Source organism: Trichosurus vulpecula, chromosome 3 (assembly GCF_011100635.1).
Source record: "Trichosurus vulpecula isolate mTriVul1 chromosome 3, mTriVul1.pri, whole genome shotgun sequence".
Taxonomy (NCBI): domain Eukaryota; kingdom Metazoa; phylum Chordata; class Mammalia; order Diprotodontia; family Phalangeridae; genus Trichosurus; species Trichosurus vulpecula.
In genome coordinates, this window is record NC_050575.1 from 49,498,423 (window position 1) to 49,525,273 (window position 26,851).

At 42.5% G+C, this 26,851-nt stretch overlaps 1 protein-coding gene across 5 annotated transcripts in view; it reads left to right on the plus strand.

Annotated features, from left to right (window-relative positions):
- LOC118843072 (protocadherin alpha-C2-like) overlaps positions 1 to 22,328 on the plus strand; it is a 164,329-nt gene extending 142,001 nt beyond the window's left edge. For 4 of the 5 annotated variants that reach the window (XM_036750471.1, XM_036750468.1, XM_036750472.1 and 1 more), the window contains exon 4: positions 20,322 to 21,519. In XM_036750471.1, the coding sequence (XP_036606366.1) occupies positions 20,322 to 20,632 (311 nt within the window). In that variant the 3' untranslated portion in view covers positions 20,633 to 21,519. Of the gene's footprint in view, positions 1 to 20,321 lie in introns of all 5 variants that reach the window. The other variant, XM_036750469.1, reaches the window with a different exon arrangement.
- The last annotated feature ends 4,523 nt before the right edge of the window (positions 22,329 to 26,851 follow it).

Here is a 26,851-nt window from a genome sequence, read left to right on the forward strand (position 1 = left end):
TCCTAGGTTATATAGTTTATATAAATAGGATAATAAGGATACAGAAGCAAAAGTGAAGTTAATTAGATTTTCCTTGTCTTAGTTTAGGATTAAACTATATTCTTTTACTTCCCCTATTTTCCCTCTTTAACATATGCAAATTACGCAAATCAGTAAGCCTGGATTCTTGACCAAGACCAGACCCTAGATAAGCTTGAACAGGTTCAAGTAGGTTTGGCCTCTCTAATTCCCCAGACTGCCTTCTCAAAAAGTATGCACATGCGTACAAGCCTCTGACCTCTCACCTGACCGACCTTGAGGCCTGGTCTCTGCTAAAGCTGGGGTGGGGGAGGGCAGGGAAGCACACTTTTAGTTCTGTGGAAACAAAACTCCTCCTCCCATTTCTTACAGTCAGTAATTGCTGATACCTTTTAAGTCACCTTTTGCTAGTGATACTAAGTTCTCTGCTCTTTTCTATTCTTTTTGGCATCTTTCTTTCTTTGAGATCACTTAAAAAACAATCATACTTTTAAATTGTCTGGCCTCCAGAACATACACTGTCTGTATGTATTTGGTATGTATTTGGTAACTGACGTTAATGGCACTTAAATAGAAAAATAGAGTTAGCCAAATAGATTGAGGGTGAGGAGGCAGAGAACATGAAAGAATTTTTCAGTGTTCCTCCCCTTTAAACCAGCAGGACAGATTCGTTGATTTCACAAAGGCAAACAGATGGAGAGGTGGGGAAACAGGGAAACACATTTCAAGCTACAAATTCCTAGAGCCCTATGGCCTCTGAAACTGTTCTCTGTACTAGTTTGCAGCTGTGATGATTTTTTTCTAACTAGGCCAGCTATGTGAGGGGATGAAGGGATCAAGCATTTATTAAGTTCCTATTATATGCCAGGTACCATGCTAAGCATTTTATAAATATTATCTTATTTGACCCTCATAACAACTCTCCCAGTTGTTTTCCTATATATATGGGTAGGAGCCTCCTACTGCCCCAAGCCATTTTGGAGATTTATCCCCTGAATCAATAGGCCACTCTCCCTAGGCGCTATTATTATCCCATTTTATAGTTGAGGAAACTGAGACAGGGTTAAGTGACTTGCCCAGGGTCACATAGCTAGTAAGTTTTTGAGGCTGCATTTGGACTCAGGCCTTCCTCACTCTGAGCTCAACTCTATCCACTGTGCTACCTTGTTGCATCTATGGGTAATTTTATAACCTTCCTACCTTCTAACTGGAAAGCAAACTAGTTAGAATGGCCATTTCAGTCCCAAAGAAGTCAGGGAACAATTAGTGATGCTCGGATTTGTTCATTTATTCCCCAACTGTAAAGTGTACTCTGCTTGTAGAACCCGATGATCAATATATGTATGTGGAGGGGAGAATTGGGGATCGGAGGCATCCAAAGATAGTCTCAGCTCTCCCTGAGTTCACAATATAGCAGGCAAGATGCAATAATACTTGAAACAATGCTACAAAATTCAATTCAACATATTAAATGTCTACTATATGCCAGACCTTGTGCTTGCATATAATTGTACAATAGAACATAATAAGAGCAGCAGGACAAAGGAAAGACAATTTCAGACTGGGGAATCAAAGGGGGTGACTCTTGAACCAGCCCTTGGAGGTTGACCAGAATTTCCAAAGGTAGAAGTAAAGGGCAGGGGCATTCTGGACTTCGGAAATGGACCAGAGAACAATAGGAGATTATCCTCCACAGACCCTTCTGAGGGGTGCAGGCAGGCTGAAGGCGTGTGCTGTCAGGGCAAAAGCTATAAATCAGGGCTTCATGTATTGTTTTGTACAGATTAATCTTAATGGTGGGTCCTGCATACACTTCATTTTCCTTAAGACCCAATTGCTCAACATGTCTCTCCCCTTTCATAGCAAACTTGGGTTCTCAAGGTTCAGAATCTAGGGAGGATGCCGAAGTGCTAGCGTTGAATATTCATGAATAACCGGTGGCAGGGAACATTAGGTTAAGATCTGACTCTCACAGAGTTGTTGCTGTCTGGCTGAAGCTCTATGGGGTTAGTCATTTAATAACCTAGGGGTGGCTCTGCTGACCCAAGAGCTTGTAAATTGGAAAGCTGCCAAGAGATCAAGAGCAGGAAGGGGACTGGCTGAAGAGAAGTATGCTTAAAAAAAAATGAATCAGACCGTTGAAAATGGTTCTCTCTCAAATCAAAATGAATGGTCTTTCTGGAAGCTCTTTGTCTCCATGGGCTCCAGAAGCCCCAGGATCACAGTACTTATAGATAGGAACGGGTGCTGAAAAGAGAAGGGTGGGGCTGAAGGCTTGGCTTCTCTCACTGAGCATGTCAGCCACACAAGGTTGCTGGAAGACTGAGCCCCTCCCCTCTCTCCCATCTGAACTAATTCCCTGCACATTCTCATTCAGCTGCCTCCTGCTTTTCACAAAGAACAATTGCTAACCAGGAGGCCCAGGCCCCAGCACTTCGGTTTCTTTCAAGTGACTAGAGATCTAGGCTTGTTCCTAGTTAAATCCTGATCAGAGCTTGGGGTGAGGGGTGGGAAGGAGAGATCAAAGCCAAGAGAAGGAATGAAGGGGAAATGAATTGAGCTGGGAATGACCACCCTCTAACCATGTTCTTATTCTCCCACCCCCTTTCCATGTTGGCCATCCCCCAGCAGGAAGCTTTCCTAGTGATTAGGAGTCTAGCTCCAATGGAGAGTGATTCAGGGGATAAATCTCCAAAACAGCTTGGGGCCAGGAGGAGGAAGGTTTATAAACCAGGCTTGCTGCAGTGTCTCTAGCTGTGATTGCTAGCCGGAGCACTGAAGCTAAATTCTCAGGCTATGAGATGACCACTCCTGAGCCTTGTCCAAAACTGAAGCATGGTGAGAAAAGAAATAACATAGTAGAAGTCAGAGCAAACAAGCCAGAGGTGATGAAGAGGTTTAAGGTTGAGGGGTGCTCAACACCCCAAAATATTGACGCACCGGGTCCTGCCGAAAGAATTCGACTCAAGCCTTCTCAGCCAAGGGAAAAGAGAAAGTTTATTAGGGATTCACCATAATGGGCTGTCTTAAGAAATGCTCCGCCCCTTGTGACGCCTGTTTCCACAAGTGGGCCAGATTCAACCTACTGAATTAGATTGAATCTGAGCACCTTCATGGAGGCAAGATGGAGATTATATACACAAAGACTGTAGGAGGGATTGAGGGGTGGTCTGGGGTGACTAGAGGAGGGGTTTAGGGAGGGTCTTGAGGGGAAGTCCAAGGAGGGCAAGGTGAGGTAATAGGATTAAGGGTGGGAAGTAGCTGCACAACAAAGGGCAAGGCTAGGTAGAGATTTGGGCCTAATGATAATGTGAGGCTTGTGGCCTTAGGGGAAGGCCAGATCCAGTTGGAAGCTTCAAGGACAGTTCAAGGGGGCTCCCAGAGACTGTGCCCTCATCATTCCCCCCTCAAACAAATAGGACCCAAATTCTTTTGGGGTCAGGGATGAAGATCTCAGCTTCTGAAACTGCTTCCTGCTGGCAAGGGGTGTAGATCTGTTCCCAGCTCGATGGGTCCAGTTCAAGGGGTCTCGATGAGTCCAGTTCAAGGGGTACACAGTCATCTGGAAGTTGATGGCTTGGAGTCTGGAGGAGACAAACTTGGCAAAGAGGTTAAGCAAACAAGCAGCAAACAGGCAGTATAGGAGTATAGAGAAAAGACAATATCCCTGGTGGGAATTAAAGATTTCATACCTAGCTCCCCTAATCACTTGTTCTGTGTACCACACTGCTTCGGGGTTCACGAGTGTGTAGCACATCCAAATTAGGTCGGGGGTATCTAAGAGCAAGGTTTGATACGTGGTGAGCCTGTGGTTAGCCAGCCACTGGTGGCCCTCTGCTTCCAGGGTGCTCTGGCAAGTCAGAGCTTCTAGGGGCTGGTCTGCTAGAGGTTTAGAAGCTTCCTCAATTAGAGTGGCTGTAGCAGCCAGAGAATCTAATTGTTTTGAAAAACAGGGCTTTCGGTCAGGTCTTAAGGACTGGGATAGGATTCCCAAAGCCTGTCCTCTCCTTTCATCAAAATAGAGAGTGAAAGGTTTTTCTGGATTGGGTAGAGCTAATGCTGGAGTGGTGGTCAGTTTAATTTTCAAAGTCCCAAAAGCTTGTGCTGGGTAGGGGCCCCACTCTAGAGGGAGTGAGTCAGGGCCTTGAGTGCCAATTAATGGTTGCAGTCCCTCCCAAGCCTTGGGCTTAATTGGATATTGAAGGCTATGGAGGGGAACTATGGCTGGGATGGCAGAAGTAGCTTGCCCAGGAATTCCCTGATCCCAAACAATTGGCTCAACCTTCTCCCATGCCTCTGGGGGAACATGGGGAGGTCTGGTAAACAGAGGGAAAAGGGAGTTATGAGGTTTAACTATAGAAAATTGGCTTCCCAATTTCACCATCAGGTCCCTTCCCAAGGGGGCAGGGCCAGAGGAGGAGTGTTCAGACAACAGATCCTTGATGCCCATGACCTGATGGGTCGAGGGGCATGTGGGGACAGAGCAATTAGTTAAAACAAGAGAACATAGCCGTGATAAAGTGGGTAACCTTACCTTCTGCCTCGATTTTGCCCAGGGCTCCTCGAGAGAGGTGGAGAAAGTGAGAGCACTGCCAAGCCCCAGGCTTTCCCCTCCTTCCCGAGTCTTGAGAAGACTGGAGGACAGGGTACTGGGAGGAGACTCTACCACTTTTCCAGCCTCGGGGACATGCTGGGCATGGTCCTGGAGGTGTGGATCCTAGAGGCTTCTTCCAGGGGGGCGCCCTAGAGGGGCACTCCTTAGACCAGTGACCCTCCTTGTGGCATCGAAAGCAGGTTTCCCCACTGCCCAAGCCAATGGGCTTCCAAGGGGGCTCCCTGGAGGGGCACTCCTTGGGTCTCTTCCTGGCCATGGCAGCAGCCAAGAATTGAGCATGTTCTCTGTCTCTAGCTCTTTCCCTGCGTTTTCTTTCCTCTGCTGCAACTAGGTCTCTGTTGTTGAAGACTCCAAAGGCTGTCTCCAGCAACTGGACCTGAGATGTTTGGGGTCCCATTGCCAATTTCTGCAGTTTCCTCCTAATATCTGGGGCAGACTGATTAATGAAATACATGTTAAGTATTGCTGCCCCTTCAACAGAATCAGGATCCAAATTTGTATACTTCTTAATAGCTTCTACTAGCCGGGCCTGGAAAAGAGCAGGGTTTTCCTTTTCTCCCTGAGTAACTTCCCTGATTTTTTGAAAATTTATTTGCTTTTGAAATGCAGTTCTTAGGCCTTCTAACAGGTAAATTACCATATGGTCTCTCTTTTCTCTATCCTCACTCCTTTGATAATTCCATCCTGGGTCACTAGTGGGAACAGCAGCTGTACCTGGGGGATATTTTATGGGGTTATTGCTAGCCAAACGATCCCCAAATTTTTGGGCATGTTCCCAGATTCTCCTCTTCTCCTCAGTGGTACAACAGGTAGAGAAAAGGATGTGCAAATCACACCAAGAAAGTTCAAATTGCAGGGACAGATCCCTAAAACCCTCAGTAAACTTAGTGGGATCTTCTGAGTATCTCCCCAGTTTTTCTTTAATTTGAAGGAGATCTGAAACGGAGAATGGAACATGCACTCTCCTTGTCCCAGCAGGGGAGGTAGGCATTTCCCTCAGGGGGAAAAGCCTTGAAGGTGCTGTGGGACCTGGAGCTTGGGGAGGGATATAGGAAGTCCCGCTTCTGGTGAGGGAGGGGCTGGGAGCTTCCGGCTGACCTAGATTAGACTGCAAGGCCAAGGCCTCTGGCTGGCAAGGGAGATCAGCTGGTACCTGAGGAAGGGTAGGGGCCAGAGGGGGAGATACCCCAGAGATCTGAGTGGGTGCCACCTCAGAGAGAGGGGCCAGGGGAGGAGGTACCGCCGTGGGGGCAGGGCCTGAGGCTGGAAGCTGAGTAGGGGTCCCTTCAGTGGAAGGGGCCACAGAGGGAGGCACCGCAACAAGACCCTTGGCTGGGACCTGAGCAGGGGTTGCCAAGGGGGCAGGGGCCATGGGAGGAGATGTAGGGTAGGAGACTTGGACCATGAAGGAGGTAAGAAAAGATGAGGGTTGCGCTACAAGAAACCAAGGGAAAGAGAAGATGGCCAAGGAAGGGGGAGCACAGGAAACAAGGGTGCTCCGAGGAGGTTGGGGAGCAGGAGAAGGGGCTGGGGCTGAAGCCCTGGGGACCATAAGGAAGGGGTTATCCAAAATGTCCTGTTGACCCCCATTGCCCCTTTGTGGGGGTGCTCTAGCTATGAGCATCTTACAATCTTTTCTGAGAACGGGGTTCCGAGAGAGCTCCACGAAGGTCATTATGTAAGGAATTTCTGTCCATTTTCTTTCTCGCTGACAATATAATTCTAACTGTAAAAGAGTATTATATTGTAAAGTCCCAAAATAAGGCCACTCTTCATGGTCTTCTAGGCGATATTGTGGCCAAGTGGTATTGCAAAGGTATATCAGCTTTTTCTTTTTAAGTTCTTTAGAGAACTTAAACTTTTTCCAATTTTGTAAAAGACAACCTAAGGGTGAATTTTTGGGGATTGAGGAGGTTTGACCCATTGTGAGCCCAGGGGGCTGGAAGTCCCTTCCTCTGCAAGGAGGATCTGGGAGTAAGCCTCAAAAAGGAACAAAGCAAGACAGGAAAAAACAAACACAAAAAGGTACCTGAGATTTTCCCATTCCCTAGAGCTGAGAGAATTGGGAAAATTGGGGGCGCACTTCCGGATAGGGCGTCCGTCCTTGTCCTCTATGCTTCAGAAGGTGTGCCCAGGTCCATGGCCTTGAACATAAACCACTGGACCGAACTGAGAGAGTCAGGCTGAGTCCAAGACAGCAAGCAGCTGTCTGACCTACTGGGGACCTGGGGAGTCAGGCCCGAAAAGCACTTCCAAAATGCTTGGAGAGCGAGAAAGGGTTTGGGTTAGGGAGAGGCTTACCTTCCAGTCCTGCCTGGAGAAGAACTTGAGATCAGCAGTCGTTCCCGGCCAACGCACCATATATGAAGAGGTTTAAGGTTGAGGGGTGCTCAACACCCCAAAATATTGACGCACCGGGTCCTGCCGAAAGAATTCGACTCAAGCCTTCTCAGCCAAGGGAAAAGAGAAAGTTTATTAGGGATTCACCATAATGGGCTGTCTTAAGAAATGCTCCGCCCCTTGTGACGCCTGTTTCCACAAGTGGGCCAGATTCAACCTACTGAATTAGATTGAATCTGAGCACCTTCATGGAGGCAAGATGGAGATTATATACACAAAGACTGTAGGAGGGATTGAGGGGTGGTCTGGGGTGACTAGAGGAGGGGTTTAGGGAGGGTCTTGAGGGGAAGTCCAAGGAGGGCAAGGTGAGGTAATAGGATTAAGGGTGGGAAGTAGCTGCACAACAAAGGGCAAGGCTAGGTAGAGATTTGGGCCTAATGATAATGTGAGGCTTGTGGCCTTAGGGGAAGGCCAGATCCAGTTGGAAGCTTCAAGGACAGTTCAAGGGGGCTCCCAGAGACTGTGCCCTCATCAGTGATGGATAGATGGATGACCTAGCCCCTTCAGAATGGAATTTTCCAGGCAATCTATGCTCTGCTGCAGCATTAAACCTAGACTGGTCCGGGAACTCTTAAGAATTTCAGTCTCTTCCATTTTGCCTTCATTTTTAAAACTCCTTCCACTATGGGAAAGAATAAACTTTCAATCGAGTGTTGTAGCAATATAAAGATCCAAGAAACTTCTCTTGCAGCCTTGGAGCAGCCTAGAAATAAATCCATTTTAAGTCCAGTCCAAACACATGGAGAACCCCTTAGTTTCCCAGTTGCCTGAGTCACAGATGTCAGCTTCAGAGCTGTGGGCCTGGATCGTAAACCTGGGAGGAAGTATCTGGGTCTGCTAGGTGTGATAAAGCACTTCCTTGGCTGTGGCTGAAGACCTACTTGCAAGTTCCTGGTCAGTGTCAGTAATAATAATAAAAAAAATGATAACTAATATTTATAAACACCTACTATATGCCCAGCACTGTGTTAAGTGTTTCATAATTATTATTTCATTTGATCCTTATAACAACTATTATTATTATTATTATCCCCATTTTGCAGATGAGAAGACTGAGGCAAACCAAGGTTAAGAGACTTGCTCAGAGTCACACCATTAGTAAATGTCTAAGGCTGGATTTGAACTCAGGCTTTCCTGACTCTGGATCCAGTGTTCTATCCACTGTGCCACCTAAAGTGTCTGTTTCTTGGTTTTGCCAGTGCAGGAAAATGTCTTTCCCTATCCCATCTCCAAATGAGTCCACAGCATGTGCAGTGTTAACTTCAAGAGCTCTAGGAAGACCCTCCCCTCCCAGAGACAATTCTCCACTACCCTGACATGGTGCCAGAAATATCACCATTTTAGAAGCATTCTTCCCTTTTCAGTCACTGAGTCTCCTACAAAAATACAAATAAATGCATATCAGTTCTTGACAATTAACTCACTTGGGAGAATAGATTAGCTGAGAAGCTTGGACACTCCTCAGGTGCCAAAATGATGACTAGTATTGAGCCCAAAGAGAAGCTAGGCTGACATCATCATTTTACTGGGGCTGGCCCTGGGGGAAGAGCTTTTGGCTTTCTTTTGGCCTTCTCCTGGGGGAGGGTAGAAGAAGGGTCCATGTTGCTTTGCCTTTGGATGCAAAAATAGATGTATTTCTGGGAGAAAAAAAAATCTATTCCTATTTCTCTGGAAGTTGCCACAGGGCTTCAGATTCTTTGAATAAAGAAGGTTGTAGATGTGGAGAGTGGCTGGTGTCACAATTGCCCGGCTCTGCAGTAGTAGTGCAGGGCCAGACACCCAGTGACCTTTGGCAGAGGAGGAACATGTGTTTGATCTGGAAATGGTCACACATTTCTTCAGAATAGAAGCCATTGGAGTGGGTTGGGTACCAGTGGGACCACTGCAGTAGGGATTTTTGGGGTGGGGTGGGAAGGGGCGGTGGTAGAGCAAATCAGAGCTCTCCTCCGCAAAGCCAGAACACATGCAGGATGCACATGAATGAAGCCCTGTCAGCTTCTTGGTGTCTCAGGATGAGTCAGGCAGAAACAAGTTTCCCTGAAAAGGCAGAAGCAGCTCAGTGATGTGGAAATAAAGCTGATTAACCCTTGGTATTCCTGCTGTGAGCTGGTTCCTTTGCCAGCAAGAAGGTTCATTCATTTCCTTTCGCTCAGCAAGGATGAAGAACATACCTAGGCTCAGGATGACAGGTTTATTTATAGAAATATGTTTTACATAATTGCACATATATAGCCTACATCAAATTACTTACCATGTTAGGAAGAGGGGAGGGAAGGGAAAGAAACAGAGAAAGGGAAGGAGAAACTTTGGAACTCAAAATTTTATACAAAAGTGTTTGTTAAAAATTGTCTTTACGTATAATTGGAAAAAATAAAATAATATTTAAAAGATAACAGGTTAATTGAGTAATCACTAATGAGCTTCATATCTTGGTTTTATGCTGGGGGTTAGCTCAATATTGGAAATAAATCCTCTGCAGCTCCTGAGGGTGCACATTTTACTCTGCAGTTAAGAGTGAGCTCAGGGTTCAGCTTAGTAGGACTTACAACTCCAGGCCTGTCAGAAGTTTTTCAGACTGATTTCAAGCCTTTTGTCTCTTTTATTCATGGGCATCACCAGCACCGAGAAGGAAAATAGGGAGCTAAACTCTGGCTGAACTCCTGTTGGGAAGCTAATAGGATTAAAGATTTAGAGCTGGAAGGGACTGCAGAGTTCACCTAGTCAATCCAACCCTCTCATTTTACTGAAGATGAAACCAAACTATGGAGGGGTGAAGTTGTTATACCAAGAGTGAGTGAGACACACCACAGAGTATAAGTTTTAAATGGAGAATTTATTAGCCGGCGACCATTCGGGGTTCCACCCAAATCAAAATGGCCATGGATTGGGGTAAAGAAGCAGTTTATATAGAAAATACAGGGTACAGAGGTTAATTATCTCTTGGAACTTACAGGCCAGGTCACAGGGTGGGGGGTGGCACAGGGACAGATCAAGGATTCTGACAGGTTATGGTTAAGTGGGATAATCTTATTGACATTCCTTGGTGGAGTCACAGAGCCCCAGGGACATTTGCTAAATGCCAAAAGGTCTGAGTACATTCTTTATTATGCAAACTGGGGTTTCTCAGGGGTCTCCTTAGCAATAACTGATTTTTCCAGTACCACAAAGTGACCTAATAGAGGGCATATGGGTATTAAGTGACAGGTGGGCTTTGAACCCAAATTCCCCTGACCTCAAATCCAGCTCACCCACTGAATCTTTGAATGAGTTTTTTCCTAGAGAGATAGAAGAGATGATACCATGAAGGGGGCATCATTGCCAAATTACCAATGTTTTGTAGTGGTAGTTCTACTGTTTTTAGTTTGGCTAGATCTTTACCAGCTTATTTATAGTATAACCCTAGGAGAGGTTTCTTGTTAATTCTCTGTGGCTCATTTTACCTATGGTTGGAGCCCCTTCTCCACCTCCTCAAGGTGGGAAAATCTTTTCCTGCTTCTCTGGAAACACAATTAGTTAGGACTTTAAATTTTGGTATTACTTGTGCTGAGATTAAGGTTTATACCCAAAGTGGAGGATTAATTTGGTAATTTCCTACTTGTGTCTGGTAACTGTCTACTTCTCTGGTTTCTATCTGTAATGTCACAGTTGGGGGAGCAGCTTCTTTCAGCTTAGTGCAACTCATGGCATTTGGCATTATTGGAATGTTTTAGACATCAGTATCTCTGTCACCCTTGACCTCAGTCTTTCTGCCACATAGCTTTTTATCTATCTTGATGATCAAGAAGACATAAGGGAAACTGTGCTGACTTGATCCCCTACAAATTTATTTCACATAATTTCAACTGGGTCTTCACTGTTAAAGCACAATCTTATCCCATTCACCACACCAGTTTTTTCAAACCTTTTCATCCTTCTTCAAGCCTCCCATAGTTCCCCTCCACACACCCTCTGAGCTGAGAACTTTGCCTCATATTTCACTGAAAGAATTGAGATCATTTGCAGACAACTGTCTCTTCCCCCCTGTTTTTTGTCCCATCATAGCATTCAGATGCCTTCTGCCACTATTTCTTTGAATTTCACATAAATACGTGGTTCTTCTCCTCACCAATATGTGCACAAGTGAGATCCCATATTTTCTAGCAGGTCACCCTGTCTTTCATTTCTACTCTCTCACTATTTCCAATCTCTCCCTGTATTTTGACTGTTTCCTTACTGCCTCCAAACATACCCATGCCTCCATCATCTTAAAAAATTCTCACTTCAAATGTTCATTTCATATTTCTCCTCCCTTTCATGGCTGAGCTCCTTAAGAAGGCTATCTACAATAGGTGCTTCCATTTTCCTTCCTCTCTCTCCTTACTGCTTTGCAGTCACTAATAATCTCTTAATTTTCAAATCTGATGACTTTTTCTCAGTCCTCACAGTTCTTGACCTCTCTGTAGTCTTTGATCTTTTTTGTCCTTTTCTATAGGTTTTCATGGCAGTGGTCTCTCTTCATTCTCCTTCTATTCTCTGACTTCTTCCCTGTCTCCTTTGCTGGATTTTTATACAAGTCACTCCCACTAACTGTTCAAGTCCTCTGAGGCTGCACTAGGCCCTCTTCTCCATTTATATGATTTCTTTTTGTGATCTCCTCAGCTACCACGGCTTCAGTTGTGATCTTTAAACAGATAAGTATAAGATCTACTTGTTCAGGCTTCTTAAGCTCTCTCCCAAGAGACTCTCTCCAGCCTCATATTTCCAATTGCCTAATGAACTCAAACTGGATGTTCCATAGACATCTTCACTTCGACATGTCCTAAACTGAATTCAACATATTTCCCCCCAAATGCTTTCTTCTTCTTAACTTCCCTGTTACTAAGATGGCAGCTGGAAAGCAGGGACTTGCGTGAGCTCCCTACCACGTCCCTCCAAAAACCTATAAAAAATGGCTCTGAACAAATTCTAGAACTGCAGAACCCACAAAATAGCAGAGGGAAGCAGGGATCCAGCCCAGGACAGCCTGGATGGTCGCTGGATGAGGTCTATCACACATGGAGGGGAGGGGAGCAGAGCTCAGCGTGGGAGGCAGCAGGACCAGCCAGACCAGGAGCAGGGCATAACGGGCCCTAGCACCCTGAATTAGTGAGCTGTGGCAGTTACCAGACTTCTCAACCCACAAACACCAAAGACAACAGAGAAGGTTAGTGGGAAAAGCTGCGGGGGACAGAGTTCACAGTTCGGCCACTGCCCCAGGGGCAGCGGGGGAGGTGCAGCTACAGAACTACAGCTGCAGTTACTTCTGGCCCCAGGCCCACGTGGTGGGAGGAATTAAGTGGGGGATCAGAGCAGGAGTGAAGAGCCTGCTGAAGATTTGCGTCAGGTCCGGGTTGGTGGTTCTTGAGGAAGGAGGAGTGCTGGGGTGGCAGAGCTGGCTATATAGAAATAGCTCTGAAATCAATGGCACATCCCCTCAAGCTTGGGACAAAGTACTCTTTGCTCTACAAGCAGTCACACCCTGACGAAAAACTCAAGGGTCAAGTAAGTTGGCTGGGAACATGGCCAGGCAGTGAAAACGCACCCAGATTCAGTCTCAGACTTTGGAATCTTTCTTTGGTGACAAAGAAGACCAAAACATACAGACAGAAGAAGTCAACAAAGTGCAAGAGTCTACACCAAAAGCCTCCAAGAAAAATGTGGACTGGTCTCAGGCCATGGAAGAGCTCAAAAAGGAGTTGGAAAGTAGAGGAAAAATTGGGATGAGAAATGAGAATGATGCAAGAAAACCATGAAAAACAAGTCAATGACTTGCTAAAGGAGACCCAAAAAAATGCTGAAAAAAATATTGAAGAAAACAACACTTTAAAAAATAGATTAACTCAAATGGCAAAAGAGCTCCAAAAAGCCAATGAGGAGAAGAATGCCTTGAAAGGCAGAATTAGCCAGATGGAAAAAGAGGTCCAAAAGACCACTGAAGAAAATACTACCTTAAAAATGAGATTGGAGCAAGTGGAAGCTAGTGACTTTATGAGAAATCAAGATATTATAAAACAGAACCAAAGGAATGAAAAAATGTCAAATATCTCATTGGAAAAACCACTGACCTGGAAAATAGATCCAGGAGAGATAACTTAAAAATTATTGGACTACCTGAAAGCCATGATCAAAAAAAGAGCCTAGATATCATCTTTCAAGAAATTATCAAGGAGAATTGCCCTGATATTCTAGAGCCAGAGGGTAAAATAGAAATTGAAAGAATTCACCTATCGCCTCCTCAAATAGATCCCAAAAAGAAAACTCCTAGGAACATTGTCGCCAAATTCCAGAGCTCTCAGGTGAAGGAGAAAATACTGCAAGCAGCCAGAAAGAAACAATTTGAGTATTGTGGAAACCCAATCAGATAATACCAGGATCTGGCAGCTTCCACATTAAGGGACCAAATGAAGGGCTTGGAATACGATATTCGGAGGTCAATGGAGCTAGGATTAAAACCTAGAATCACCTACCCAGCAAAACTGAGTATCATGCTCCAAGGCAAAATATGGATTTTCAATAAAATAGAGGACTTTCAAGCTTTCTCAGTGAAAAGACCAGAGCTGAATAGAAAATTTGACTTTCAAACACAATGATCAAGAGAAGCATGAAAAGGTAAACTAGAAAGAGAAATCATAAGGGACTTACTAAAGTTGAACTGTTTTGTTTACATTCCTACATAGAAAGATGATGTGTATGATTCATGAGACCTCAATATCATAGTAGCTGAAAGGAATATGCATATATATGTGTGTATACAGATATACACATATGTGTTTGTTTATATACGTATATACGTACATATATATATATATATATATATATATATATATATATATATATATATATATATATATATACATGCATACATACACACAAAGGGCACAGGGTGAGGTGAATATGAAGGGATGATATCTAAAAAAATAAAATCAATCTAAGGGATAAAAGAGGAATATATTGAGAGAGGGAGAAAGGGAGAGATAGAATGGGGTAAATTATCTCGCATAAAAGTGGCAAGAAAAAGTGGTTCTGTAGGAAGGGAAGAGGAGGCAGGTGAGGGGGAATGAGTAAATCTTGCTCTCATTGGATTTGATCTGAGGAGGGAATACCATACACACTCAATTGGGTATCTTACCCCACAGGAAAGAAGGAGGAAGAAGATAAAAATGGGGGTATGATAGAAGGGAGGGCAGATGGGGGGAGGAGGTAATCAAAAACAAACATTTTCAAAAAGGGACAGGGTCAAGGGAGAAAATTCAATAAAGGGGGATAGGTTAGGAAGGAGCAAAACATAGTTAATCTTTCAGAACACGAGTATTGTGGAAGGGTTTTACATAATGATACCCATGTGGCCTATGTCGAATTGCTTGCCTTCTTAGGGAGGGTGGGTGGGGAGGGAAGAGGGGAAAGAATTTGGAACTCTAAGTTTTAAAAACAGACATTCGAAAACAACAAATATACTAAATAAATTTTAAAAAAAGAAAAAAAAACTTCCCTCTTACTGTTGAAAGTACCACCATTTTCTTAGTCATCAAGCTTACAATCTAGGTGTCATTCTCAACTTTTCACTCTTAACCTCCCCTCCCCATCATATACCAACCAGATGTCAATTCCTGTCATTTCTATGTTGTAACGTCTTGTATGTGATCCCTGTTCTCTTAATGCCACCACCCTAGTAAAGGCCCTCCTCATTTCATGTCTAGACTGTCACAATCACCTGCAGGTTATAGGATCTCCCCACCTCAAGTTTTACTTCAGTATAGCCTCCATTCAGCTGTCAAAATGATCTTTCCAAAGTATAGATATTATCAACTCACTCCTTATTTGATAAACTCTAGTATTTCCCTATTATCCCTAGGATCAAATAAAAAGTCCTCTGGTTTTTAGAGCTCTTCATAACCTGGCCCTTCCTACATTTCCAGTCTCCTTATACCTTACTTCCCTCTCTGTATTCTGAGACCCAGTCACACTGGCCTTGTGGCTTCTCAAGAACATTCCCTTTCCAAATTCTGAGCATGTCATACCTGGAACTCTCTCTCCTTCTTGCCTCCTGGCTTCCTTAGCTTCTTTCAAATCTCAGCTAAAGTCTCACCTGCTGCATGAAACCTTTTCTAGTCCTTAATTTTAATGCCTTCCATCTGAGACTACCTCCAATTTATCCTACACACATCTTCTTTTTTTTTTTAGTTTTTTTATTTTTATTTTTTTAATTTTTTTAATTTAAATTTATTTATTTAACATATTTAGTTTTCAGCATTGATTTTCACAAGAGTTTGAATTACAAATTTTCTCCCCATTTCAACCCTCCCCCCACTCCAAGATGGCATATATTCTGGTTGCCCTGTTCCCCACTCAGCCCTCAACTCTATCACCCCACTCCCCTCCCATCCCCTTTTCCCTTCCTTTCTTGTAGGGCAAGATAAATTTCTACGCCCCATTGCCTGTGTATCTTATTTTCTAGTTGCATGCAAAAACTTTTTTTTTGTTGTTTTTGAACACCTGTTTTTAAAACTTTGAGTTCCAAATTCTCTCCCTTCTTCCCTTCCCACCCACCTTCCCTAAGAAGTCAAGCAATTCAACATAGGCCACATGTGTATCATTATGTATAACCCTTCCATAATACTCATGTTGTGAAAGACTAACTATATTTTGCTCCTTCCCAACCCATCCGGCTTTATTGAATTTTCTCCCTTGACCCTGTTCCCTTTCAAAAGCGTTTGTTTTTGATTACCTCCACCTGCATCTGCCCTCTCCTCCATCATCCCCCCCCCTTTTTTTTTATCTTTCTCCCTCTTCTTTCCTGTGGGGTAAGATACCCAATTGGGTATGTATGGTATTCCCTCCTGAGGCCAAATCTGATGAGAGCAAGGTTCACTCATTCCCCCCTCACCTGCCCTCTCCCCTCCTCCCACAGAACTGCTTCCTCTTGCCACCTTTATGCCAGATAATCCACCTCATTCTATCTCTCCCTATCTCCCTCTCTCAGTATGTTCCTCTCTCATCCCTTAATTTGATTTTATTTCTTTTAAATATCTTCCCTTCATCTTCAACTCACCCTGTGTCTGCTCTCTCTCTTTTATATATGTATATATATATATATATATACACATAGATATATACATACATACACATTCACTTATATACATACATAAACATATATATATGCATATTCCCTTCAGCTACCCTAATACTGAGGTCTCATGAATCATACATGTCATCTTTCCATGTAGGAATGTAAACAAAACAGTTCAACTTAGCAAGTCCCTTGCAATTTCTGTTTCTTGATTACCTTTTCATGCTTCTCTTGATTCTTGTGTTTGAAAGTCAAATTTTCTATTCAGTTCTGGTCTTTTCACTGAGAAAGCTTGAAAGTCCTCTATTTTATTGAAAATCCATATTTTGCCTTGGAGCATGATACTCAGTTTTGCTGGGTAGGTGATTCTAGGTTTTAATCCTAGCTCCATTGACCTCCAGAATATCATATTCCAAGCCCTTCAATCTCTTAATGTAGAAGCTGCCAGATCTTGGATTATTCTGATTGGGTTTCCACAATACTCAAATTGTTTCTTTCTGGCTGCTTGCAGTATTTTCTCCTTCACCTGGGAGCTCTGGAATTTGGCCACAATATTCCTAGGAGATTTCTTTTTGGGATCTATTTGAGGAGGTGATCGATGGACTCTTTCAATTTCTATTTTGCCCTGTGGCTCTAGAATATCAGGGCAGTTCTCCTTGATAATTTCTTGAAAGATGATATCTAGGCTCTTTTTTTGATCATGGCTTTCAGGTAGTCCAATAATTTTTAAGTTATCTCTCCTGGATCTATTTTCCAGGTCAGTGGTTTTTCCAATGAGATATTTCACATTGTCTTCCATTTTTTCATTCCTTTGGTTCTGTTTTATAATATCTTGATTTCTCATCAAGTCACTATCTTCCACTTGCTCCAATCTAATTTTTAAAGTAGTATTTTCTTCAGTGGTCTTTTGGACCTCCTTTTCCATTTGGCTAATTCTGCCTTTCAAGGTATTCTTCTCCTCATTGGCTTTTTGGAGCTCTTTTGCCATTTGAGTTAGTGTATTTTTTAAGGTGTATCTTATTTTCTAGTTGCATGCAGTATTTTTCAGTATTTTTTTGGGTCTCCTTTAGCAAGTCATTGACTTGTTTTTCATGGTTTTCTCGCATCCTTCTCATTTCTCTTCCCAATTTTTTTGGGTCTCCTTTAGCAAGTCATTGACTTGTTTTTCATGGTTTTCTCGCATCCTTCTCATTTCTCTTCCCAATTTTTCCTCTACTTCTCTAACTTGCTTTTCCAAATTCTTTTTGAGCTCTTCCATGGCCTGGGACCAGTTCATGTTTTTCTTGGAGGTTTCTGTTGTAGGCTCTTTGACTTTGTTAACTTCTTCTGTCTGTATGTTTTGGTCTTCTTTGTCACCAAAGAAAGAATGCAAAGTCTGAGACTGAATCTGGGTGCGTTTTCGCTGCCTGGCCATTTTCCCAACCAACTAACTTGACCCTTGAGTTTTTCAGTGAGGTATGACTGCTTGTAGACTAAAGAGTTCTATGTTCCACGTTTGGGGGGAGGTGCCAGCTCTGTCACACCAGCACTACTCCTTCCCCAAGAACCCCCAACCTGGACTGGGCTTAGATCTTCAGCAGGCTGTGCACTCCTGCTCTGATCCACCACTTAATTCCTCCCACCAGGTGAGCCTGGGGCCAGAAGCAGCAGCAACTGTAGCTGCCCCACCTCCGTTGCCCCCCCCCCGGGGCTGGAAGCCGAACCACAAACTCCTTCCACTCCCGCAGCTTTTCCCACTAACCTTCTCCACTGTCTTTGGTGTTTGTGGGTTGAGAAGTCTGGTGAGTATTGCAGCTCACTGATTCAGGGTGTTAGGGCACATTCCACCCAGCTCCTGGTCTGGTTGGTCCACACCACTCACTGGGCTCTGCTCCACTCCGTTCCCAGCTCCCAGCTCCCAGCTTCTAGCTCCGTGTGGGATAGACCTCACCCAGAGACCATCCAGGCTGTCTTGGGCTGGAGCCCTGCTTCCCTCTGCTGTTTTATGGGTTCTGCAGTTCTAGAATTGGTTCAGAGCCATTTTTTATAGGTTTTTGGAGGGACTCAGCTGGGAGCTCACGCTAGTCCCTGCTTTCCAGCTGCCATCTTGGCTCCCCACACATCTTCTTTGTACACAATTGTTTGCATGTTGTATCCCCCCATTAGACTGTGAACCCCTTTAGAACAGGAACTAGTTTTGCCTTTCTTTGTATTCCAAGCACCTACTACAGTGCCTGACCCATAGTAGGTACTTAATAAATGCTAGTTGACTGATTAATTGATGGGAAACTTAAGGTCCAGTACACGGCAAAATTCAAGACATTATTTCCTAAAGAGTGTGTTGGGATACTTTGGCACTTCTGTGAACCAACCTATCCTTGGTGTTTCTTGACATTCTACGTATTGCCCAGTGGAACTTTGGCTATGTGTTGTGTGGAGAAAGTAAGATTACTTAAACAAATACACCAATCACTACCTCTCACTTCTGTTGGTTCTTTTCCTTATTAAGCCTCTCTCTGGGCTCAAAAGCAATCTGGGATATCTCATAGTATGTTAGAGGTTGCTAAAATCACAGATATTCTCCTTTTAATTGACTCATGCCCACCTCAGCCTGAGCTGAGTAGAAACTTCCTTTTGGGTTAACTTGTTTTTCATTTCCAAACTGTGCGCTTATTGGCTTGTATTAAAATCATTATAAATGGCCATAAACATTAATAGCAATTTTAAATAGCATAGGAACACAAATAATCATTTCAGAAAGAGGCTTTCCCTCACTGAGCACCCGAGGGGAGGTGGGACATTAAATCTCACTCCTTCTTCCACCAGTCAGAGGGGAAGTAGGAAGTGAAGGACTTGGACTCAGATAAAGAGAAAGTGGGATTTTTCTGAGGCAGTACTCCAGAGGAGCAAGAGGAAGGAAGATTGGTCCTGTCAAATGAGTGCTAGGAGTTTCATCAACCCTGCTGTGTTAATCAGTCCAATCGTGTCTTTCCTCACCTTTCTGCATGATCTGTCACATACTGGGGTCTTAGCTCCATTTGCTTTCTCTGCTTTCAGTTCACTCACCCATCTATTTCCTGAAAACTTGAAAAGAGAAGAATGGGGGAATCATCGCAACTCTTGGTATTCCTCCCTTTACATCTCTCCACATGACTTGTCTCTGGGAAAGAAGTTCTTTCAGAGTTCAAGGTCCCCTGGAAATTTGGGGAACTCTGGAGAACTCTGGGCAAAGTGCCTGCATGAATATATACATGTACTTCCTTCAACCTACCACATCTTCATGGAAACATCCTAGGGGAGAGGTTACACAAGTTTCCTGACTTTTCTATACATAATGAATAAAAATGTGGCTAGCTACATGGGTTGTCTGATTAGAGAGGGGTCAGAGACTTTGTGGAATTTCTCGTGGTTTGTATATGTATATAGAGGGGTAGAATAGGCAGGAGTAATCCTCTGTAATATTTTTATTCTCAAACATATGTGTAATATTAATTTATATTTCTCTAGCACTTAAAAGTTAACAACAACTCTGTGAGTAGAGATTATTATCCCCATTTTATTGATAAGGAAACTGATACCAAGAAAGGTTAAGTAACTTAACCAGGATCATAATTAGTGAGTATGTGGTCCAGAATTTAAATCTGGGTCTTCAGACTCAAGGACCAGGGTTCTTACCACTATATTGCCCTGCTTTTCCCTAGACTTACCAAAAGATCTCTCCTGTGGCTATGGAAGCTTAATCGGAGATAACAAACAGCTTCTTTGACTTTCTGATCTGGTCAAAGCATACCTTTTTCTCCATCTTTCACCCAGATTTTGCTTCAGCTGAGAGTCCAGTGAAATTATAGACAAGATTCAGAAATCCTTTTAATGGGACCAGGTTCCTTGGTGTTTCTTCTGAAAAATTGCAAGTCTTCCTTCACAACTTCAAAAGTACCTCCTGGTATTTGTATGGAAATGTTTACATATATTCAAATATCCTGACCCAGAAAGGCAATAGTGGAAAACCAGTTAGTGTCTGGAGCATAGTTAGGAAGGGAATTTGGACTAATAGTTTATCTTCTGTTCTAGCCACTGCTCTGGGCCTCTATTCTGGACAAAGATATTCTTTGTGGAAATGGTGGGCATTGCTCTCTTATCACAATATTCCTATCTAGGGGTGTGGCACTATGAATAAGGGGGCTCGCTTTTCTTGACTGATATCTTGTCATTTGGATTTTTCAGAACCAGAGGCAGGAGAGGTGTCCCCCCCTGTAGGAGCTGGTGTCAACAGCAACAGCTGGACCTTTAAATATGGACCTGGCAACCCCAAGCAACCTGGCCCCGGTGAGTTGCCAGACAAATTCATTATTCCGGGATCTCCTGCAATCATCTCCATCCGGCAGGAGCCACCCAACAGCCAAATTGACAAAAGTGACTTCATAACCTTTGGGAAAAAGGAGGAGACCAAGAAGAAGAAGAAAAAGAAGAAGGGCAACAAGACCCAAGAGAAAAAAGAGAAAGGGAACAGCACTACTGACAACAGTGACCAGTGAGGGATCCATGGAACAAAGCCACTTAGCCAGTTTTGTAATAATGGCAAATCTCTGTTATGTAGCAACTCCTGACTCTTTCCTCCTGTCCACACCAATCCTATCTGTACAGATCACATAGAACAGATTTTGTCTTAAAAGCTTTACTCAGTCTGATGTTAACTCTTTCTCTCCACTCTGGCTTGTTTTCAGAATCTAAAAAGCAGACCCAAGTTTCCTTTCTCCTCCGCCGCAAAGGAGAGGCTTCCCAGCCCCACCCGTGAGAGGTTGGACCCTTAGCCTTGTGCTCCTGGAATCCTGTCTTGATGGCACTTACAGGGCAGGCTGAAAGGTTTTCAGATTGGGCAGCTGGGTCTTACTTTTGATGTGTGCCTGTGCATGTGGGGGGTGGGGGTGGGCATGGAGGTATGTGGGTGTGTACGTATGGGTGTACAGAAGTCAAGAGGGAAGGCAAAATTAGGTTACTTAGTGCAAGAAGAGGTAGAAATGTGAAGAAAAAAACAATTCTGAACTTTTCAGGCCAGGGAGGAAACCTGAGAAAGGAAGTGACTAGATTTTCCAAACTTAGTGTGGAATAGGTTAGGAATCTTTAATGACAGGAGGTGGTACCCATTCTCCAGGCAAAACTGTATTCTAGCCCCTTAACCATTAGCCTATCTATACAATATTAGGGGTCCTGGAAAAAAATTGGCTATGATGTCTTTCTAAAACCTTCATTATGCTGGTAAAACAGTTCCTTAGGCTCTAAATAGAGGCCAGTCAGGCGGACCCATTGGAAAGTGAGTGGCTTGGATGCTGTTTCCTACATGTCCTTGTACTCACTCTGTTAAACATTCTTTTGCACACAATGTCTCTGAAAAGGCCAGATCCTCTTCCCATAATACATATGCAAAAGGGAAAGAAAAAAAAAAACCCAACACCTCACTTTATCTGTGCTCTTTGTTATTGATAGATTTATTTAAAAATGAAAGTATAGATGTAAATGTTGAAGGACAAGTATGATAAATATGATTCCCCTTTACGCCCAAAAGAGAATTAAATCTACAGCCATTAGAAATAATCATTGCTGCTACTGAAGTGCTTTAGAGAAATTGCCTGAAACATCTGTATTATATCGGCCACCCGCCAATCACAGCTTTACTCTATCAGGTCACTCTGGGACTGCCTCTTGCATGTATTAGTTACTAAACCCAAGGATCCCATACTTTTAAAAAATGTTTTTTATGTGCACTTTGATTACACAATTTCCTTCAATCAACTGCCCTAAGACTCAGAAATGAAAGATAGTTGTTGTTTTCTCAGACATACAGAACTCACTTACAGATCCTGTAATTCTGTGAATTGTCTTTGTGAGCTAGCTTACAACCTCCCCTTTGGTTTTGTTTCCCTTTTTTCTATGACACTCTGAATTGCTGCCCTTACTATTATTCATGACATAAAATCCAACTACTGTATGTATGCTGTATGCTCTTATAAAAATCCTGAAATATACTTACTCTGTGCTTGTGTATGTGAATGTCAATGCAACTATTACCTAGAGTGGACTTTAAGCTTTCTTGCTGAATGTAACCCTATTACATTTCTTTTTTGTATACCTGTGAAAAAAGTGGAATAGTGTTCATTTTTTTTTTTGAAAAAAACCCACCGTTAATCAGCTTTTGTGTATGAAAGACACAGTAAAATATCTTTCTTAAATCAAGATACTGGTGATTCAAAGAATTTTATTTATGGTCAGCCAAAAGCTCTTCCCTGTCTTTTGCCAGGAGTCCAGCTGTTGAGGGATTGGATGAAACTGCTTTTTAAAAATAACCTTTCTGGAAGGAATTCAGAAGATAATTCCCTGTGGGTGTGTGAGCACACAACCAAACAGCTTATGACCTCCATGAATACTGAATTTTTGAGGTTCTCTATCATATCCTCTCATGAAGAATAATGTCATTCCAGCTAGAACATTTTAAGTTTGTTGAAATGTGCAAATTAGATGCTTGAGCAATTCTTTTTGCTTTAAAACTCATTGATCTGAACAGGAAAGATAGGAATCTGTTACAAAGTTCTCCATCTCCCACAAAGAATTATTTTCTGTTTATGACTGAGCTTTGATTCTCCCATATTTTGAAGGGTGTGTAAATTCAGCTCTGTAGGTTTGCATGGGGTAAAACAGGTTGCCAGCACATACAAATCATGGCTACATTCTAGGTTCTGACAACTTTGCCCCACTCAACCCCATGTACTTGACCTTACGTGCCTTCTGAATAATAGGAGAATTGGGCTAATTTATTAATGATGAGAATGATGTGCAGCACTTTTTATATTGGGAAAGTGCTTTCCAATCTTTTGTTAGTGACCAGTTATTACAGCTGTAAGGACAAAACAGCATGTGGATTCATTTTTAATTGGTGCTACTGGTATTTCCTATGTTATTGCTAATAAACAGACAACAGTATGTATGCAAGAAATGGTGGTCTTTTCTAAGAGCTCCTTTCAAAGATAATATTACCCTAGTTGAAGTTCCCCTGGAGATGGTTGGGAGTTGGAGTTACGCTACAACATGTCATTTCTGTCTTCCCATGTGGGAATAGGACACATTGATCCCTTGACCCCGCCCAGCACATCTGCAAACCTCAGGCTCCTGGCTACTGAAAAGGCACATAGGAAAAGGCACATCATGAAAGAGCTCTCCCACATCCTGCCTACCATGGTCCTATCCTCTTGTACTTAACACCAAGGAATCACATAGACTTTGATACATGAGCCAAATACCCAACCTGTCTTGTGACTAAGAAACACTCCTAGCAGATCGTAACCAAATATATGATAATGGGGGATCACAATCAATTGGGTGAAATGATCTTTTGAAACCTGTTTATTGGCTAATGCTGCTCCCTGGGAAAAACTCTGTTAATACATGGTAAGAGCAAGTCCTGGCATTCTGCAGGCATTTCCTGATTTACTTCATTAAATAAAATAAAATTTTGTGTGTGGAGTAGCTGAGGGGAGATCCTATTGAAATTCACAAAATCAACTGAAGGGCAAACTTGTGTGATTATTCAGTGAATTGGGGATCATCTAGCTACACAGGTGAACTGTACATTTTAGGAAATATAAATTGCTCCCTGCCCTTATCCATCCAACGACTTGTGCTGGAGCCAATCAAAGTGACAAATCATAGACAGCAGCCAGCAGATTGAGTAAGTAACACTGATTTGCACCAGGAAGATGTAAAGGAAGGGTGAATAAGCAATTACTGAGCATCTACGATGAGCCAGACACTGTGCTAAATGCTTTACAAATATCATCTTGTTTAATGCTCACTCACAACATCCCTGGGAGGTATGTACTATTATTATGCCAATTTCATCGTTGGGGAAATTGAGCCTGTTAGCAATTACATAACTTGCCTAAGGAGCACAGCTAGGAAGTGTCCGAAGCTGGATTTGAACTCCGTTTTGCTTGACTCCAGACCTGCTGCACCATTTAGCTACCTCTAGCCCCTGAAAAATATATCTGAGGTGGTGAAATTGATCTTCTCTAAGTAAGCTATTTAGTCCCTGAGCATTTAACTGAGATGGCAAAACCAAACTCAAAGTCAGCTTAGCTGAAACCCAGAAACAATTTGTGTCCTAGAGGGGAAACCTCTTAAATTTTTCCTCAATGGCACTTGTGAACTTTGTGTAAATGTCTCTGCCCTCTTTTCTTCATTGAATCTGAAGAGCTCTTCTTTTAAATTACTTAGTTAATAAGATCCTAGATTTAATTTACTTAGTTAATAAGATCCTAAGAAATGTTAGAAAGCCATCTAACCCCACCCCTTCATTTTGAGGACACAGATGGCCTAATGGGCTAAGTGACCTGTCCAAAGACACCTTAATAAGAGGTAGGGCTTCTGACTTCAAATTCAGTGCACTTTCTACGTATTAAAAGACAGTTTTAATTTTTATACTTCTTGGAAAGTATGAGAGAAATGGAGTGAGAGATGCAAACAAAGAGCCAGACTACTTTTAATTTTCCTTCTTAAAATCCATTTCTAGATTCTCCATTCATCCTGATAAAGGCTTCTCTTTCTGAAATTATAGGTGAGGGTATGGGAAAGTAGGCAGGCAGTTTTCAAGCTTTCATTAGTGCTTTCTGAAACCTCTCTCAGTTGAATATAATCTAGGGCTTTGATCAGGATTGGTTAATTTTTTCCACAGGTTTTTCTCTCTGTGGTGCTCAGGAGGTAAACTACAAGAATGTGTTTCCACTTCTGAGATACGGTGGGGGTAGTTTTTACTGTTTATCAAATAATGAGACTGACAGATGGGGATGCCATAGCCCTTCAGGTTTAAAAAATCTCAATCATAAAACCATCTGGTTAGGGGCTTTAGCAAATTTACTAATTTCATTTGTCTATCTTTGACTGAAGAAAACTAAAAGCTGAATCTCACCAAATAAATACACAATTTTGTGAGGGGGGAGGAGAAGGGAAGGAGTGAGAGACAGAGAGAGAGAAATTTAATTAATGTTGTCAGGCATATGTACTATAGAAAAAATTATTCGTTCAATAGCAACCATATAAACCCAGTATAGTTTGAGACCAGCCAAGTTCGTTGGCTACCGGGGAAATGCCCAGCTCAATAAATATATGAAAATGTGTAAAAAATCCAAACCAAAACAAACTAATCCCATAATTCTGATTAACACAATGACCAACGACAATTCCAGAGTACTCATAATAAAACATACTACCCACCTCCAGAGAGAAAGATGATAGACTCAGAGTACAGATCTAGGCATATATTTTTTGGACATGAGTAATAAGGGAATTTGTTTTGCTTGACTATATACTTTTGTAATAGATTTTGTCTTTCTTACTTTCTTGATGGGGAAAGAGGGAGATGGGAGGGAGAGAAGCTGGAGGTGAAAATAAAATGATATTTTAAAAAATTAATCCTGTAAAATGAAAATCAAATCCTTTTAAATGATCCTAAAAAATAATGCACACAATTTTTTTTTCTGAAAGTAGGAGGAAAATGGTTTACATTTCCTGGACCTGTTGGGCTTAATTTAAGACAAGGTCATTTGGACTTCCTATTATTTCTGGTAAATAGAGGAAAGGAGAGAAATGGGGCATGGAGAATTGCTATTTCCTTAGCAGCACCCCAGAAGAGCAGCTTTTTATTCCCCTCTTCCCACAAAGGAGATGAGGAGCCTTTATCATTCTCACATTGTCATCCTCCAGAACAGAGAGGAAGAACGGAAAGAACAGAGTCAAAAAGCTTCTATGCCTCTGATCGACCTGAGAAGAAAAAGAATAAGGTCAAAGTCAATGACTCCAGAAGGCCTGTGTCTTGATGCCCCACCTATCACTCCTGGTCAAATGATGTCACAGGCTTCTAAGCCATGTTTTTTTTTTAATTGACCTGAACCTGCCTTATTTATTCAAGATGTCTTTCCTTTTCCATTCCAGATTTTGCCAGCTCTGAAGGTCAATGGAGATGACCTTCCTTTTCTCAAGGATGTGTCAACTTTTAATCAAGGGGATCCAATAAACAGAAAGTCATCCCCTCCATTTATGACTTATTGGGGACCATTCTTTCCTCAGATCTATTGTTCTGACTGGAGTGAAGGGTTTTTTTTATTTTTAAAGAAACAAACTACACAACAAAAATTCACAAGTTAATATACAATCTTTTCTTTTATTCTCATTCCTATATTGAAATATTTAAGTCCATACTAAGAAAAAACTTAAATGGGGTAAAAAAACAACCCAACACATCAAATATTATAGTGTTGCTGCTTATACTATGACAAGGTCGTATTATTTATTTCACATTCTTTTAGCCCTACCAAATGGTCTTCTAATGAGAAAGTTCACAAATCACTAGTCTGATAGAAACTGGCCTTAGGTACTCTTCTGATTCCTAAAATACTGTTCATGGTGAGTAGTTGGAATTGGATGCACTCCCCCATTGCCCTTCACCCCTTCTTAGCACAAATTTATTCCTGTGGCAATTCAAGCTTCCAGGTCCATGAATCAATAACTTTTATCCTTTCTGCAGAAAAAAAAAATGGACGTAGGATTACAGTAAAACACTTGCTCACTCATAGGGATAGTTTGTGTCCTATGTGGATACTAGTTGTGCATAGCAACAGGGTTGCTTGCATTAGTTGTGCCTTGGTATTGCTGCTATAGGGCTATTATACATGTACAAAACACCAGGTGGCATTTCACGCTCAAGTTAC